Source organism: Crocodylus porosus, unplaced genomic scaffold (assembly GCF_001723895.1).
Source record: "Crocodylus porosus isolate Cpor-Errol unplaced genomic scaffold, CroPor_comp1, whole genome shotgun sequence".
NCBI lineage: Eukaryota > Metazoa > Chordata > Crocodylia > Crocodylidae > Crocodylus > Crocodylus porosus.
In genome coordinates this window covers 11,439,196-11,452,040 of record NW_017728918.1, presented here as the reverse complement: position 1 = coordinate 11,452,040, position 12,845 = coordinate 11,439,196, and the positions used below count along the sequence as shown (strand labels likewise).

General features: G+C 64.1%; 2 protein-coding genes across 5 annotated transcripts; one reads left to right on the top strand and one right to left on the bottom strand.

Moving 5' to 3' along the window:
* The first annotated feature begins 55 nt into the window (after positions 1–55).
* ZNF513 (zinc finger protein 513) lies at positions 56–5,302 on the top strand. Of its 3 annotated transcripts, none has more exons than XM_019537291.1 (3): positions 56–218; positions 3,086–3,652; positions 3,999–5,302. In XM_019537291.1, the coding sequence occupies exons 1-3, from the start codon at positions 194–196 to the stop codon at positions 4,769–4,771; spliced, it is 1,365 nt and encodes a 454-aa protein (XP_019392836.1). In that variant the 5' UTR covers positions 56–193; the 3' UTR covers positions 4,772–5,302. The 3 variants fall into 3 exon arrangements, with proteins under 3 accessions (XP_019392836.1, XP_019392837.1, XP_019392835.1); XM_019537292.1 differs by having other exon boundaries at positions 3,083–3,652; positions 4,023–5,302; XM_019537290.1 differs by having other exon boundaries at positions 3,083–3,652.
* Positions 5,303–5,424: 122 nt separating this feature from the next.
* On the bottom strand, positions 5,425–12,145 carry SNX17 (sorting nexin 17). Of its 2 annotated transcripts, none has more exons than XM_019537288.1 (15): positions 11,974–12,145; positions 10,973–11,047; positions 10,464–10,581; positions 10,059–10,123; positions 9,793–9,903; positions 8,998–9,088; positions 8,832–8,919; positions 8,346–8,415; positions 8,165–8,257; positions 7,722–7,925; positions 7,394–7,525; positions 6,621–6,698; positions 6,347–6,421; positions 6,227–6,268; positions 5,425–6,135 (listed from the first exon to the last, which is right to left on the bottom strand). In XM_019537288.1, the coding sequence occupies exons 1-15, from the start codon at positions 12,022–12,024 to the stop codon at positions 6,016–6,018; spliced, it is 1,413 nt and encodes a 470-aa protein (XP_019392833.1). In that variant the 5' UTR covers positions 12,025–12,145; the 3' UTR covers positions 5,425–6,015. The 2 variants fall into 2 exon arrangements, with proteins under 2 accessions (XP_019392833.1, XP_019392834.1); XM_019537289.1 differs by having other exon boundaries at positions 7,394–7,516.
* Between the last annotated feature and the right edge of the window lie 700 nt (positions 12,146–12,845).

Sequence of the window (12,845 nt, the reverse complement as noted above, 5' to 3'; positions counted from 1 at the left end):
CGGGGGTCAAGGGCCGGGGCGCGCGGGGCCGAGGGGGTGCTGTCCTCGCCCGGCCCCACCCTGACGACGCGCTGCCCCGCGCGCAGTGGACGCCGAGGACGCGCTGGAGGAGGCGGCCGGCGCGGGCCTGGTGCTGCAGAGCGACCTGCTGCTGGGCCAGGACCTGGAGTTCGACGACAGCAACGACCGCATCATGGGCTTCGAGAAGGACTCGGAAGGTTCGTGCCGGCCCTGGCAGCGAGAGGGGCTGCAGTCACGCGCAGGCTCTGGGGCCCTGCGTGCCCGGGATGGAGGCAGCTGTGGCCTGAGCGTCCTGGCTGCTGTCATGGTCTCACTCCCTGGTGCCCGAGCTCTGCCTGGGGGCCCCTGCGGGCGTCCGCAAGGTGCAGGGAGCTGCCAAGTGCCGGGCTCAGCCAGGCCAAGCGCCATGGATGGATGGCGTGCGCCGGGCCGAGCGACAGCCGGTTGCCTGGGAACCAGTGGCCTGTCCTGCTCCGAGCTGTGTGGAGCCGTGTCCTGGGTGCCCCATGCAGGCCCAGGGGTGGCGGCAGTGCGCCGGCCTGGCAGCGTGGCACATGGCGGAGTCTGTTTCTTATTTTCAGAAGCTCAGGAAATTCCTGGCAAGAGCGTTGGGGGAGGCAGGAAACGAGTGTGCCAGGGTCCCCCAGGCAACCAGGGCTCCGCCCCCTATGCCCCATGCCACTGCCAGGGTGTTTGGTGAGAGCCCCGTGCAGCCGGCTGTGGCCTGTTTCCCCCCAGCACCGTGGGGGGGGGCAAGGGAGGCAGGGCTGGGAAGGACATGGGTGAGGCAGCTTCCCAGGCAGTGGCTGGATGGAGCTGAAACCGGTGCTGTCGGCATCTGCTCCGGGGACAGCATCTGCCCTGGGGTTTTCTCCCCAGCGCCTGGCCTGCTGGGGCCTGTATTCCCCACCTAACTCCAGGGCGAGAAGCCCCAGCACCACGTCTCCCTCTGACATTTGTCTTGGTGCTGCCTGCCTGCACCTCAAGGCCCCATGTGCGGAGGGGCCACAGGAGGTGAGCGAGCTTATGGCGGTGCTGTCTCCTTCACTGGAGTTCCCAAGGGGAGGCCGATCAGCGCTGGCAGGGATGGGCTGGAAGGAGCGTCCTGCATCCATGCAGGGGTTGGACCCCAGACAGCCTTCCCTCCCAGTCCTCTCAGCCCTGGTTCTGTGGTGCTGTGTGTGGCCCCGGGGGTGGGGGCAGGGCCTTGCAGCTGTTCAAGGAGAGTAGAGAGTGATGCATGGATGCAACTGCCCCCTGAACATCTCCCCCCAGCTACTGTTGGGACAGGCCCAGCAAGGAGAATACCCCGCACCCTGGTTGGCTGAAGGCTGCTGCAGTATATGCGCTCAGGCTGTCAAGCCCCAGCTGTCTTGCAGCAGGACCTGCTGTCCATGCCCACCTCCAAACACCCTGGGGCAGTGCTTGCAGAGCTCACCTTGTCAGGCCTTGGCTGCAGGACAGGTTTCCTCTGCCTGTGTCCCTGAGCCTAGTGGCATGCAGAGCCTGTGCTGCCACTAAGAGCTTGGGGAGCTGGGGTGGAGGGTGCAGGCAGGAGATCCCAGGTCCTTCATGCTCTCAGGCCCTGTCTGTGACCATGTGGAGCCCTTGCACGTGGACCCGATGACAGCTGGGTGCACAGACTAGCGTAGTTTCAGCAGCTTGGGGAGTTGCTGGGGCAGGACTGTGCAGCCAGCAGCTGAGTGCAGGGCACAGCTGGGGGCAGGAGCCTCTGCCAGGCAGTAGGAATGTGGCTGTGGGGTTACAGGCGAGGCAGATGTGAGTCTTGCAGAGCACTGACCCCAGGCCCAGGCCTTGGGGGGGTGGGCAGGGGGCGGTGTCAGGACAGAGCCACACCTGTCAGTCATGGCTTGGGCTGGCCAGTCCTGGGGCAGCCTCTGCTGCTGCCCGGTGGATTCTCCAGTCCAGAGCTGTTTGCTGCTGGGACCTCACACAACTGACCCCAGGGAAACCTGAGGCTACCAGAGGCCTGTCCCCATGGCCAGCCTGGAGCAGGCCTGTTATGGCTGCCCTGGCAGGATGCAGCTCAGGGGAGTGACTGTTCCTATGGTGCTGGTAGGGGTGGTCCCAAAGCCCAGGAGGATGTTTTGCACCTGTGAGCCTGGCGGGGTCCCATCGGGGGATGACCCTGGAGGGCAGGGGTGGGGGTCCTGCTCCAGAGTTGACCATCGACCCTGGCCCCTGCTGCCCTCTAGCGGCCACATGAAGCATGACAGGAGCTGGCTGTGCTGATTTAGCAGGGGGTGGGGGCAGTGCCAAGGTGTCTGGCCAGATGCTGAGGTGATGGGCCCGGCCCCCTGGGGCACGGCCCTCTTCTGGCAGGCGCAGTCCAAGATGCACGCTGTGGCAGGCCCAGTGTCATGGGGTGGTGGCTGCCTGCCACGTCTTGCAGAAGGCTCTTGGGACAGGCACGTGGCACTTTCCGGTGCCCTGAGGTCCTATGGCCCCAGGATGGTCCTTCCAGCAGGCCCTGCCATTTACGCACCCTTTTCTTGTAGGCTCCAGCTCCCTGGAGCATGGCCAGTCCTTGCTTGCTGACCCATAGCATGGACTGCCTAGCATGCGGCCTCCCTGCCCATGCCCTGGACTGGGCACCCTCCCCACCCCACCAACACTGCAGCTGTTGCACCTGTTTGGTGTGCACTCAGCTGCTCCAGGCCTCTCAGTTTCTGAGTCAACCTGTGGGACTTCGCTTCCCCGGGCCTGTCCCAATGTGAAGCTCCCAAGAAGCCTAATTAACTTGCCATCCCTGACTCACAGTTCAGTCCCCCAAGCTGCTGCTCTCAGCCCTCAAGACTCCTTTCATGTAGCATAGCCCTTGCTGCCCATGGTCCCCAGCAGCATTTCCCTTCGTGTGTCTCCAGGCTCAGCATGCAGTGCCTCACACTTCTAGCTCCTTCCTTGGTCCAGGCCAGGGAGCAGCTTGGCCAGCCATAATGGGTCTCTGCAGCAGGGGAGATGTTTCCTGGGCAGGGGTGGACGTGCTGGGCATGTGGGCAGGCAGCTGTATGGCCCTGACCCTCTCCTGGTTTGTTTGCAGCAGACTCACTGGTGGGGAAGATTGCCATGCCAGCCTACTCACTAAGTGATGATGATTATTCCTCGGGCTACCAGCCACTGAGCGTGGAGAGTGATGCTGAGGAGGGCGATGCGGATGGGAGGCCACCGGGCACCGGCCTGGGGCAGAGCTGCCTGCAGTGTGCGGCAGGCACGGACACGGCAGTGGGCCGGGGCCAGCGCGTGGTGTACTCCTGCCAGCTCTGCCCCTTTGCCTCACACTACTCAAGCCACCTGAAGCGCCATATGAAGACGCACAACGGGGAGAAGCCGTTCCAGTGCCCGCAGTGTGACTACGCTTCAGCCCAGCTGGTGAACCTGACGCGGCACCTGCGCACACACACGGGCGAGAAGCCCTACCACTGTGGGGGCTGTGGCTTCACCTGCAGCAGCCTGGGCAACCTCAAGCGCCATGAGCGCATCCACAGCCAAGACAAGCCCTTCCGCTGCGGTGCCTGCGCCTACCGCTGCAACCAGAGCCGGAACCTCAAGAGACACATGCTCAGCCACCGCCCACCCGAGGGGGCAACGCACTCGCACAACCAGCCCCAAGGTAAGGGTGCACTGCTCTCACCCCTGTGCTGGAGGGGCCTGGGGTGGGGTGAAGGAGGGGGGATAGCCCCATCTCTGTCACCTAGGCAGATCCTGGCTAGGCATTGGATTCTAGGGCAAGTCCCTGCTGGGGAGACGGGAGCTGCCTGTCCATCAACCAGCCGCTCAGTTATTCTGTCTGTGTGTTGGGCCAGACTGTGCACAAGGGACCTACCCAGCACCCTGGGACAGGGTGTACCATGGCCCCCCCCCCCCATGGCACTGGGCAGAACAGGGGCATTTGGGCGAAGGCTGCAGGGGCAGGGGTTTGGTGTGGGTAAGCCAGGGGTTTGCTTCCCCTCTGGCAGGCACTACTGTGCTTGGTCCTGCAGAGCCGCTGCTGCCGGAGCTGAGCCTGCATGGGGCAGGCGCAGGTGCCCCCTTCCTGCCCGGCTGCGCCCGGCTGCGGGGGGCTGAGGCGGGCACGCTGCCTGAGCTGCTCTTCCCCTTCACGTGTCGGGCCTGCGGGCTGGTGCTGGACGACGGGCTGGCGCCAGATGAGGGGCTGGCTGAGCCGACCTGTGCCCGCTGCAGCCTGGCAGCACTGGATGCCGAGCCAGGCACTGGCCCCCGCCCTGGCACAGCCAAGGGTTTCGCCTGCAGCCTGTGCCCCTTCGTGACCCACTACCCCAACCACCTGGCACGGCACATGAAGACGCACAGCGGGGAGAAGCCGTTTGCCTGCCCACTCTGCCCCTATGCCTCAGCCCACCTGGACAACCTCAAGCGGCACCAGCGCGTGCACACGGGCGAGAAGCCCTACAAGTGCGCACTGTGCGACTACGCCTGCGGCAACCTGGCCAACCTCAAGCGCCATGGCCGCATCCATTCTGGGGACAAGCCCTTCCGCTGCGGCCTCTGCAGCTACAGCTGCAACCAGAGCATGAACCTCAAGCGCCACATGCTGCGTCACACGGGTGAGAAGCCCTTCCAGTGCCGCGACTGCCCCTACACCACTGGCCACTGGGACAACTACAAGCGCCACCAGAAGATCCATGGCCACACTGCCGACGCCTGGGTCAACCCCCGCAGCACCAAGGCCCTGCTCACCCCGCCACCTGCTGGTGCCCCCCTGCCCTAGGGCGGCCTGCGGCCAGGCCAGGCACTGCCACACGGCCACCCTGGGAACTCTGCTGCCTGCTGGGGCCAAGGCAGTCTGGGTCTGGCCCAGGCTGGTGGGAGCAGTGAGGGCCAGCCCTCCCCTGGGGACACTTGCTCTGGGACCAGGCTGGAAGGACAGACAGAGCCAAGCTGTGAGGCCTCAGGTTGGAGGGGGGCTCTGTGGACTGAGCAGGACCCAGTCATGTAGCAGGCCTTGCCCCGCAGCCCCTCCCTGGTGGGGGGAGAGTGGGAGCAGGTCCTGTCACCACCAACCCCCTGCCATCCCTTCAGGGCCTAAGGCCAAGGACATGGGGCTCACACCCCTGCTTGCCCCCCACCAGGGAAACTTTCATCTGGAGGTAGTGGCTGCAGCTCAGGGCAGCGACGGGCCTCATGGGACAGGTCTGACCTCCCTCTCCCAGCTGGCACTTGCCCCTGAGCTGCGGTTGCCACTCAATTCTTGTGTAATTTATATTGTGTATGAAAGCATTAAATGGTCAGTTTCGTTACCTGGGCTGCCTCCCTGGGGAAGCCGGACATGGGCACAGGGGCAGAGTGAGCAGGTGAACAGATCCTCCTCAGTGTGCATCTTTGTGCCCCCCCAACCCCACCCCAGGAGCCAGATGCAGCCTGTTACCAATCAGAATCTGCTTTTAATTGCCGTTGCCATGTAAACATCGGTTAATGTCTGTTAATGCAGGGCCCACAGACTGTCCGTCAACAGCAGCGAGTGCGAGTTACAAGCCAAGGCAGTTACTGGAGGCGGGGGCAGGGGCGGGCAGGCTCTGCAGGGGTAGCTTGGCCCGGCCCAGCCATCACCCTGTATGCAGAGGCCTATGCACTAGTTTGGCATGGGGGGGTAGGGGCCCAGCTCGCCCCTCCCGCCCCGGCAGCGTGCGGGGACTGGCTCTAAGTGCAAGCGATGGTCCAGGGCTGCAGGCCCAGGGCAGGGGGGCCCTGGCTTGGCTCCACCCAGGGACACCTCTCTGGTTGCTGCTGCTGCTGCCCCTGCCTTGAGATGGAGCAGCCATGACCCTGCCTGGGCCCCTCAGAAGCCAGCAGCAGCAGCAGGGAAAGGCCGTCCCCGCCCAAAGGCAGCGGCAGGCAGGGGAACAAGGTCCCCATGTCCCCGGGGGGCAGAGGATGGTCCCCAGGTGAGAGGCACATGGAGGGTGACCCAGCAGCAGGTCATACATTCCTAGGGGTGGCCATGGCCCCTGGTTACTACAGGTCCTCGTCACCGATGCCCTCGAAGGCGTAGTTGCCGTGGAAGTCATTGTTGCCAACATCACCAGCAGAGCTGGAGTGGCTGATCCCTCGGAGGCTGACGGAACTGAGCTTGCTCTGCAGGTGAGGGTGCACATTACATCCAGCCCCGATATCCACTCCATGGCCCCCAGCCCCTGCTGCCATCCCCCCAGCCCCAGTGACTCACCGAGAGCTTGGCTATGGGCTCCCTGCTGCCATCCGGAGAGTCCTGCGGGGATGTGGACAAACACTCAGGTGGGAGTGGGCACTGGGGGGCAGGGGCAAGCCAGGGTGAGGCAGCACTCACCAGCAATGGGGGCGATTTCACGGCCTGCTGGCTGTCGGAGCGCCGCAGCCCCCCATTCGCTCGGCGTCGGAACATCTGGGGAGGGCAGGAAAGGCTCAGCAGGGCAAGGGGCCCCCTCCCTGCACAGAGCGTTCCTGCCATGACTGCCCTGGGTGTCCATCCCCACTCAGTCCAAGTCCCTGCCCATAAGCCATGGGGTTGCTCCTGGCAGCCAGATCCCCTGGGGTTGGTGGGGGCCAGCTACAAGCCCCAGTCCCATCCCCCAGGCTCCCACCTTGCGGATACTGCCTCCAGACTTCTTCACCATCAGCTCGTCCACCATGGACTGCAGGCAGATGCTCAGCATGATGGCCTGAGAAGAGCCACAGTCACAGCCAGCCTGGACCCCTGCCCCACTCCACCCAGCTCGCCAGGGAGGCTACGTGTGGCTCTGGGCACTGGTACAGCAAGGTGACAAGGGCAGTGTGGGGTTGGGGAACCTGCTCCAGAGCAAACCTACTGTGGCCCTGGAGCCCCATGCATGGCAGACAGGCTGGAGCCCCAGGAGGGGCTGCAAGGGAACAGGCCCTGGCAGTCTTGCACCTCGGGGCTCTGGCTGGGCACAGGGCCAGGCCAGCAGGGAACTTCCCCCCCCCCCCCCCCATTAATGTTTTATTGGCTCTTGGAGGTGGGGGCAGGGCTGAAGGGTCCCTTTCCTCTGGAGCACTGGCTACAGCTGTCCCTGCTGGTGCCGAGACAGCTGGGGATGAACTGTCACCCAGTTGGGACCAGGACTGACTCACCCTCCACCCAAGTCAGCTGGGTAGGGCTGGGGGGAGAGGTGACCCCCCTCTAGCATGTTCCCTGCCACCATGGCTGGGTGAGGCCCTTCTCCCCACATGCAGCAGGGGCCAGGGCATTTTTTTCCCTGGTGGGTGGAATTTATGGCTGTGCAGGGGCCAGAATGGATCATCTTGGGAGTCCTTTGGGCAGATGACAATCTGCAAATGGGCAGCCCCTTCTCCAGCACCAACCCCTGCCTCTGCAGAGGCACTAGCGTGGCTGTACCTGGGGGCTGGTGATGGTGACCCACTGCAGCCGGTCCTTGCTCATCAGGTACTCAAAGGCCAACTCCAGCTTCACCTCGGCCTTTCCCGGGCCACTCCCTGCTGGGCCATTGGTTGTGGGCACCTGTGAGGACTGAGGATGAGGCCAGGGCTGCCCCTTCCCTGCTGAGATTGTGGGGGTATCGAGCAAAGCCCCAGTGCCAGGCAGGGACTGGCTCCCACCCAGGACTGGGCCTGTGCCACAGGAGGAAACACAGAACTCCAGGGCCCGTGGCCCTCAAGGTGACGCCTGCAGATGGGCCCCGGGCCCCTCCCGTGCACTCACTCACCGAGGATGTGACACGCCAGCAGCGCATGCGGGTGACCTTGAAGCTGCCCTCCTTGATCTGCTCATTGGGCAGCCGCACCTGGAAGTTGAGCTCGTTGTTGCCGGCACTGACAACGACATGGCAGCCCCGCTCAGGGAAGTCGGTCACACAAGGGTCGAACTTGAGATAGCCGTAGTACTTCAGCGTCTGCGCCAGCCGGATGAACTGTGTGCAGGAGCCAGAGCCAGGCCCTGGGTTAATGTGGGCCCTGCACAAATCCACCCCCCTCCACCTTGCCAGGCCTAGCTCTCCACAGGCCTCTGGGGCTTTTGAGGTTCCCTGCCCAGCTCTCTGCCGGTACCTCAGGTGCCATGCTGCAGACAGAGACCCTGGGCCAGGGTCAGCAAGGGCCAGGCTGGCGCTCTCTAGCTGGAGACAACCTGGATGGCCATGGCAGTACCCACCTCCTTTTTAGAGACCTTCTCCTGCAGCGACTTGAGCTGCCGGTGCTGTTCCTTGTTCACCAGGATCCAGCCACACTCGATATCTGACACGGTCTGTGTAGGGGCAGGCCAGTCAGGCCAGACTGAGCTGGAAGCAGCCCCAGCACTGCCAGAGGCACCCCCCAGCCTGGGCTGCACTCACCTGGGCATACAACAGGTTCAGCCCCACGCGGTGCTCCATGACATCGTCGTCATAGGCTGAGTCCCAGTAGCTGGGGAGGCAGCGCAGCTCAGTAGTGCAGGCAGAGGGCAGCCAGAGGTACTCAAGATACCAGGCTGGGGCCAGCACTGTGGCCCTGGCTCTGCTCCCCCCATCCCTGCCCCACCACATCAGCATAGCCTAAGAGAGGGGCAGGAACCAGGGGTCCATGGAGAGGGGAGCTGGGAGGTCTGGGCCTGGCAGGGGCGATTGGGGTGCGGGAGGAGTGGGGGGGAGGCCCAGGGCTTCTTGGGTCTATGGCTGGAATGGAGAGGAATGAGTTTCTGCCAGGATACAGCATGGAACCTAGCAGAGCAAGGGCAAGGAGTGGCCCAGCTGATCTAAACTGAGAGGTGTCAGGCAAGATGCTCTGGCCCCAGCAGTGCCCAGCAGGATGGGGGTAGGGCAGGACTCCCCAGTGCAACTCGCCTCTTGCGTAGGATGATCCTGTACTCAGGGTTGTGCAGGCTGGTGACGGACACATAGGGCAGCTCAAACTCCTGCAGCTTCCTCACAACTGCATGGGAGAGCAGTGCTCAGAGCTGCCCGTGGGGGGGCTGACAGGACCCCTCCCCTCCCCACAGCCCCCACTCACAGGAGAAGCCTCCATCCTTGGACTCTCTCACCAGGAAGAGGCTGAAGTAGCCAACCAGATCATCTGGCAGGTCCAGCTTGGAGGCTGTGGCCTGGGACGCATTTGCAGGAGGTCACTGGACAGGCAGCACTGGCCGCCCCTCCCTGCCCCACCCCACAATTTAGGCACTTTCTGCCCCAGGCCTGGGCTTGGGGGTGGAGGAGGGATCACAGCAGCCCCTGGGAAGCAGTGTCTGCCCCATGTCAGCAGGTCTCAGTAGTGACAGACTGGGGGGATGCCAGGGGCCATGCTGCCCCATGTGGGGAGGCTTCCACACGGTGCCTGGGTCTGTGGGCACCGCACCACTGTTCAGGGACAGTGCCAGACATGCGAGGAAGGCTGAGCACCACTGCCATCAGGGGGTGCTGGGATTGCCCCCGCCCATGCAGCTGCTTGGCAGGCTGCCCATGGTACCTATGTTGAGAGGCACTGGCACTGGAGGGGAGTGGGCTTGGATGCTGGCTCCACCAGGGAGAGGAGGCAGCTGCATCCAGGGTCCTGGCCATAAGCCCAGTTGGGCAGGGGCAAGGGCAGGGACTCAGCTCAGCCGCCCCAGGGTCTCAGAGTCTGGAGAGGCAGGGAGAGGGGGCAGCCAGCTCAGCGCACCCGGGGCTCCAGCCCCCGAGTAGGGCCAAGAGCTCTGAGGCAGGGTTCTGTGCAGGGCCTGCTCCCTACTTCTCGCCCTTGACCCCAAGTGCAGCCATGAGGCAGGCAGAGCAAGCACCAGGTGGGGCCTAGGATCCGACTATCCAGTACCTCCAGGACATCCTCGGTCTGGTCTGAGGTGAGGATGGAGACCTCGACCTTCTGCCCGTTGGACAGCAGCACCTGCAACTGCACCTCTTCTGTTGGGATCTGCTGCGTCTCCTGGCAGCAGAGCGGGGCAAGGATGTGAGCACCTGACACTCCCCCATCCCAGCCTACCCCCACAGCACCCCTCTGCTCCCGTGTCCCATCTCTAGCCCCTCACACACCTGGCACCCACCCGGCAGCAACAACTGTGCCCCCCCAGCCTCACGCACCTGCTGGGCTTTGCGCAGGAAGCTATTGAAGATCTCGCTGCCTCCCAGTGATGGGTCCTGCCGCACTGGGGATGAATGCAGGCAGGAGTCAGGTCAGGTGGCTGCCCGGAGCTCGTGTGGCATGGAGTCCATGTGGTACCACTTCCCCCCCCAACACCGGAGTGACCCGGCCTGTGCTGGGCAGAGGTGGGTTGGACACCTGGAGGCGGCTGGATGCAGCCTCCCTCAAGGGAGCTCAGGAAGTGGCAGTGTCTGGCGTGACCAGATTGAGGCCTGGCAGCCTGTATGGATGTGGCCCAATGCAGGCAGGGCCCCAGATCCTCCAGCAGCACTTCCATGCATCCTGGCTGGCAGCTCTGTGCCACAGGGCCACTTTGGTAGTACACACATGCATTGGGGGCTCACCCGCCTGCATGTACTTTTCCAGCTGCTCCCGCCGCTGCTCCACCTCGGCCGGCGTGAGGGTGAAGATCTTCTTGGGTGGGAAGGCGGGCACCACATTGGCACCGTACTCCTTACGCAGCTAGACAGAGGCCACAGAGCCATGAGCGGCAAGAAGCCCAGGTGCAGCAGAGCCACAATGCGTGACAGGTGCCCCATACCCACCCCACACCCCCAGATGCTTCCTGCCTCCCTGGGTGCAGCTGTGTGGGGTCTGACCCATGCTTGCCTTCTGGCACCCTGTACTATAGCAGTGCAGGGGCTGGTGGGAGCTGCTCTGGAAAGCTGCTGCCCTGGGGGTGGGTGGATGTCTCTGAGCTCATGGCTTGCTGCCCCTCCAGACCCAGCCTTCCCCCATCCTTCTCAGGATCAGCCCAGGGAGGGAGCAGTGCAGGAAGCATGACTGAGCCAAAGGGACCTGATCTTGCAGGGGTGCCCAGCTCCACCCCCCACCCTGCTGCCCTTGTCCCTACCTGCTCATGCAGGCCCAGCAGCTGGCTGTAGCGCACCCGGCAGTGCAGGACGCCATTCACATGGATGTTATAGGCCTGCAGGAGGGGGAGACAGACAGACAGGCACATGTGTTAGGGCCACCACATGCTCTGTGTAATGCTTAGCACATCAGGGGTGAGGGGACACTGGATCAGCCTTCTGCTCAGTTCATGTCCCTTCCCGGTTTGGCAGAGCTGTCCTGCATAACTTCCCTCTGCCCATCCCGCTGGCCAGCAGGGCCAGAGACTGGCAGTGCCATGCAGTGTCACCACCTGAGCAAGCCTGTAACAAATGCAGGTGAGGGGCAGTGGGCAGCTGGCGTCACAAGGGGGAGACCATTACCCCACGCAGCGCCCTGCTTCCTGTTTTGCAAGTGATGGGGAATGCCCTCTGGGCCGCGCAGCCCATTGGCGGGGCCAGGATGTGCTGGGCAGTTCCTACCACCTGCCTCCACGCAGGGCCCGCCCCAGCCGGCCTCCCTGCCTTGCCCTGCCTGCCCCAGGGGCGGCGGGCTCTGTGGGTTGGGCCATCCTGCAGTGAAGGCGCTGCGGCCTGCGCCGTCCCCCGGTCGCAGCCCCAGCCTGCTGCTGCCTCCAGCTCGTCGGGGCCAGGCCAGGGTCTGGCTCTAGGATGGGGGGCCCAAGGTCCTGTTGTCCTCACTGAGACCTGACCTTGCCTATCTGTTGGTTGTCTCTGGCCTCAGCCTGAGCACTGCGCCTGGCTCGCTCTCCCCACCCCGTGCCGATGCCTGGCACAAGTTGCCCCTCAGTCGCCAGTCACTGAGTGCGTTGTGCTGTTTCTGCCTCTGGCTGTTGGGTGTCCCCCCACCCAGCGTCGGCCCTGCGGCCTCCTCCAGCGCTTCCCCCTGGTGCAGGACCCAAACCAAGAGACCAAGGCCAAAAAAGCTTGGGGACTGTGAGAGGGAGGCTGTTTGCAGAGTATGTGGGGAGTGAAAGCAGCCCTGCACTGGCAGAGCTCTTACTGATAGAGGCAGTGAGATCAGCACTGGGCAGGCAAGGCAGAAGTGACCCATCGCTGTTTCTGTTCTGGGAGGACAATGTGCTCAGGTCACACAGGGACACGGAAAGACTTTCCAGACCAGCCGTGACTCGGGAGCACGCTGAACAGCGTCTGCTATCAACAAACCTGCGTCCGTCCTCTCCAGGGCTCCGCAAGAGTCATGCAGGAGCTGACTGAGAACCCCGACTCCCTGCATTCATCGTTAACGACCTTCAGCCCAGGGAATTTCCAGAGGCTGGGACAGCGCAAGAACTGGCAGGTGCTGGCCACAGGCAGCAACAAGTCCAGAGAGAGACAGTCCAGCCAGCCTGGCCCCAACCCCAGAGCTGGAAAACGGGCACGATCAAGCAACGGTGACTCACTAGCACCCCTCACTGCATTGTGCTATGACAGGCCACCCTGTGCCTTGGTTTCCTGACACAGGGACCGTGCTGCATGGTGCTGGCAGCACGAGCACGGCACGGAGACAGCGGCATCGGCAGGCATGGCCCTGGGCAGCAGCATTCCAGTGGGTCTCCGCAGCCAGGTGCGAAGCCTGACATCCAACTGCATTTTTACCAGTGCTTTGGCAGTGAAGTGACAAGCGGCAGGACGCAGGCCTGGTGGGCCCGAACCGGAGGACAGGGAAGTGCACGGGAGCCAGGCGCAGCGCTCAGGCCGAGGCCAGAGGCAACCAACGGACAGGCGAGACCTCAGGCCCCCCGGCCGGGTCCCGAAGGGCTGGAGGCAGCAGCGGGCCGGGACCGGGACCGCGACCAGGGGACGGCGCAGCCCGCAGGGCCTTCGCTGCAGGACGGCCCGACCCGCGGAGCCCGCCGCCCCCGGGCAGGGAGC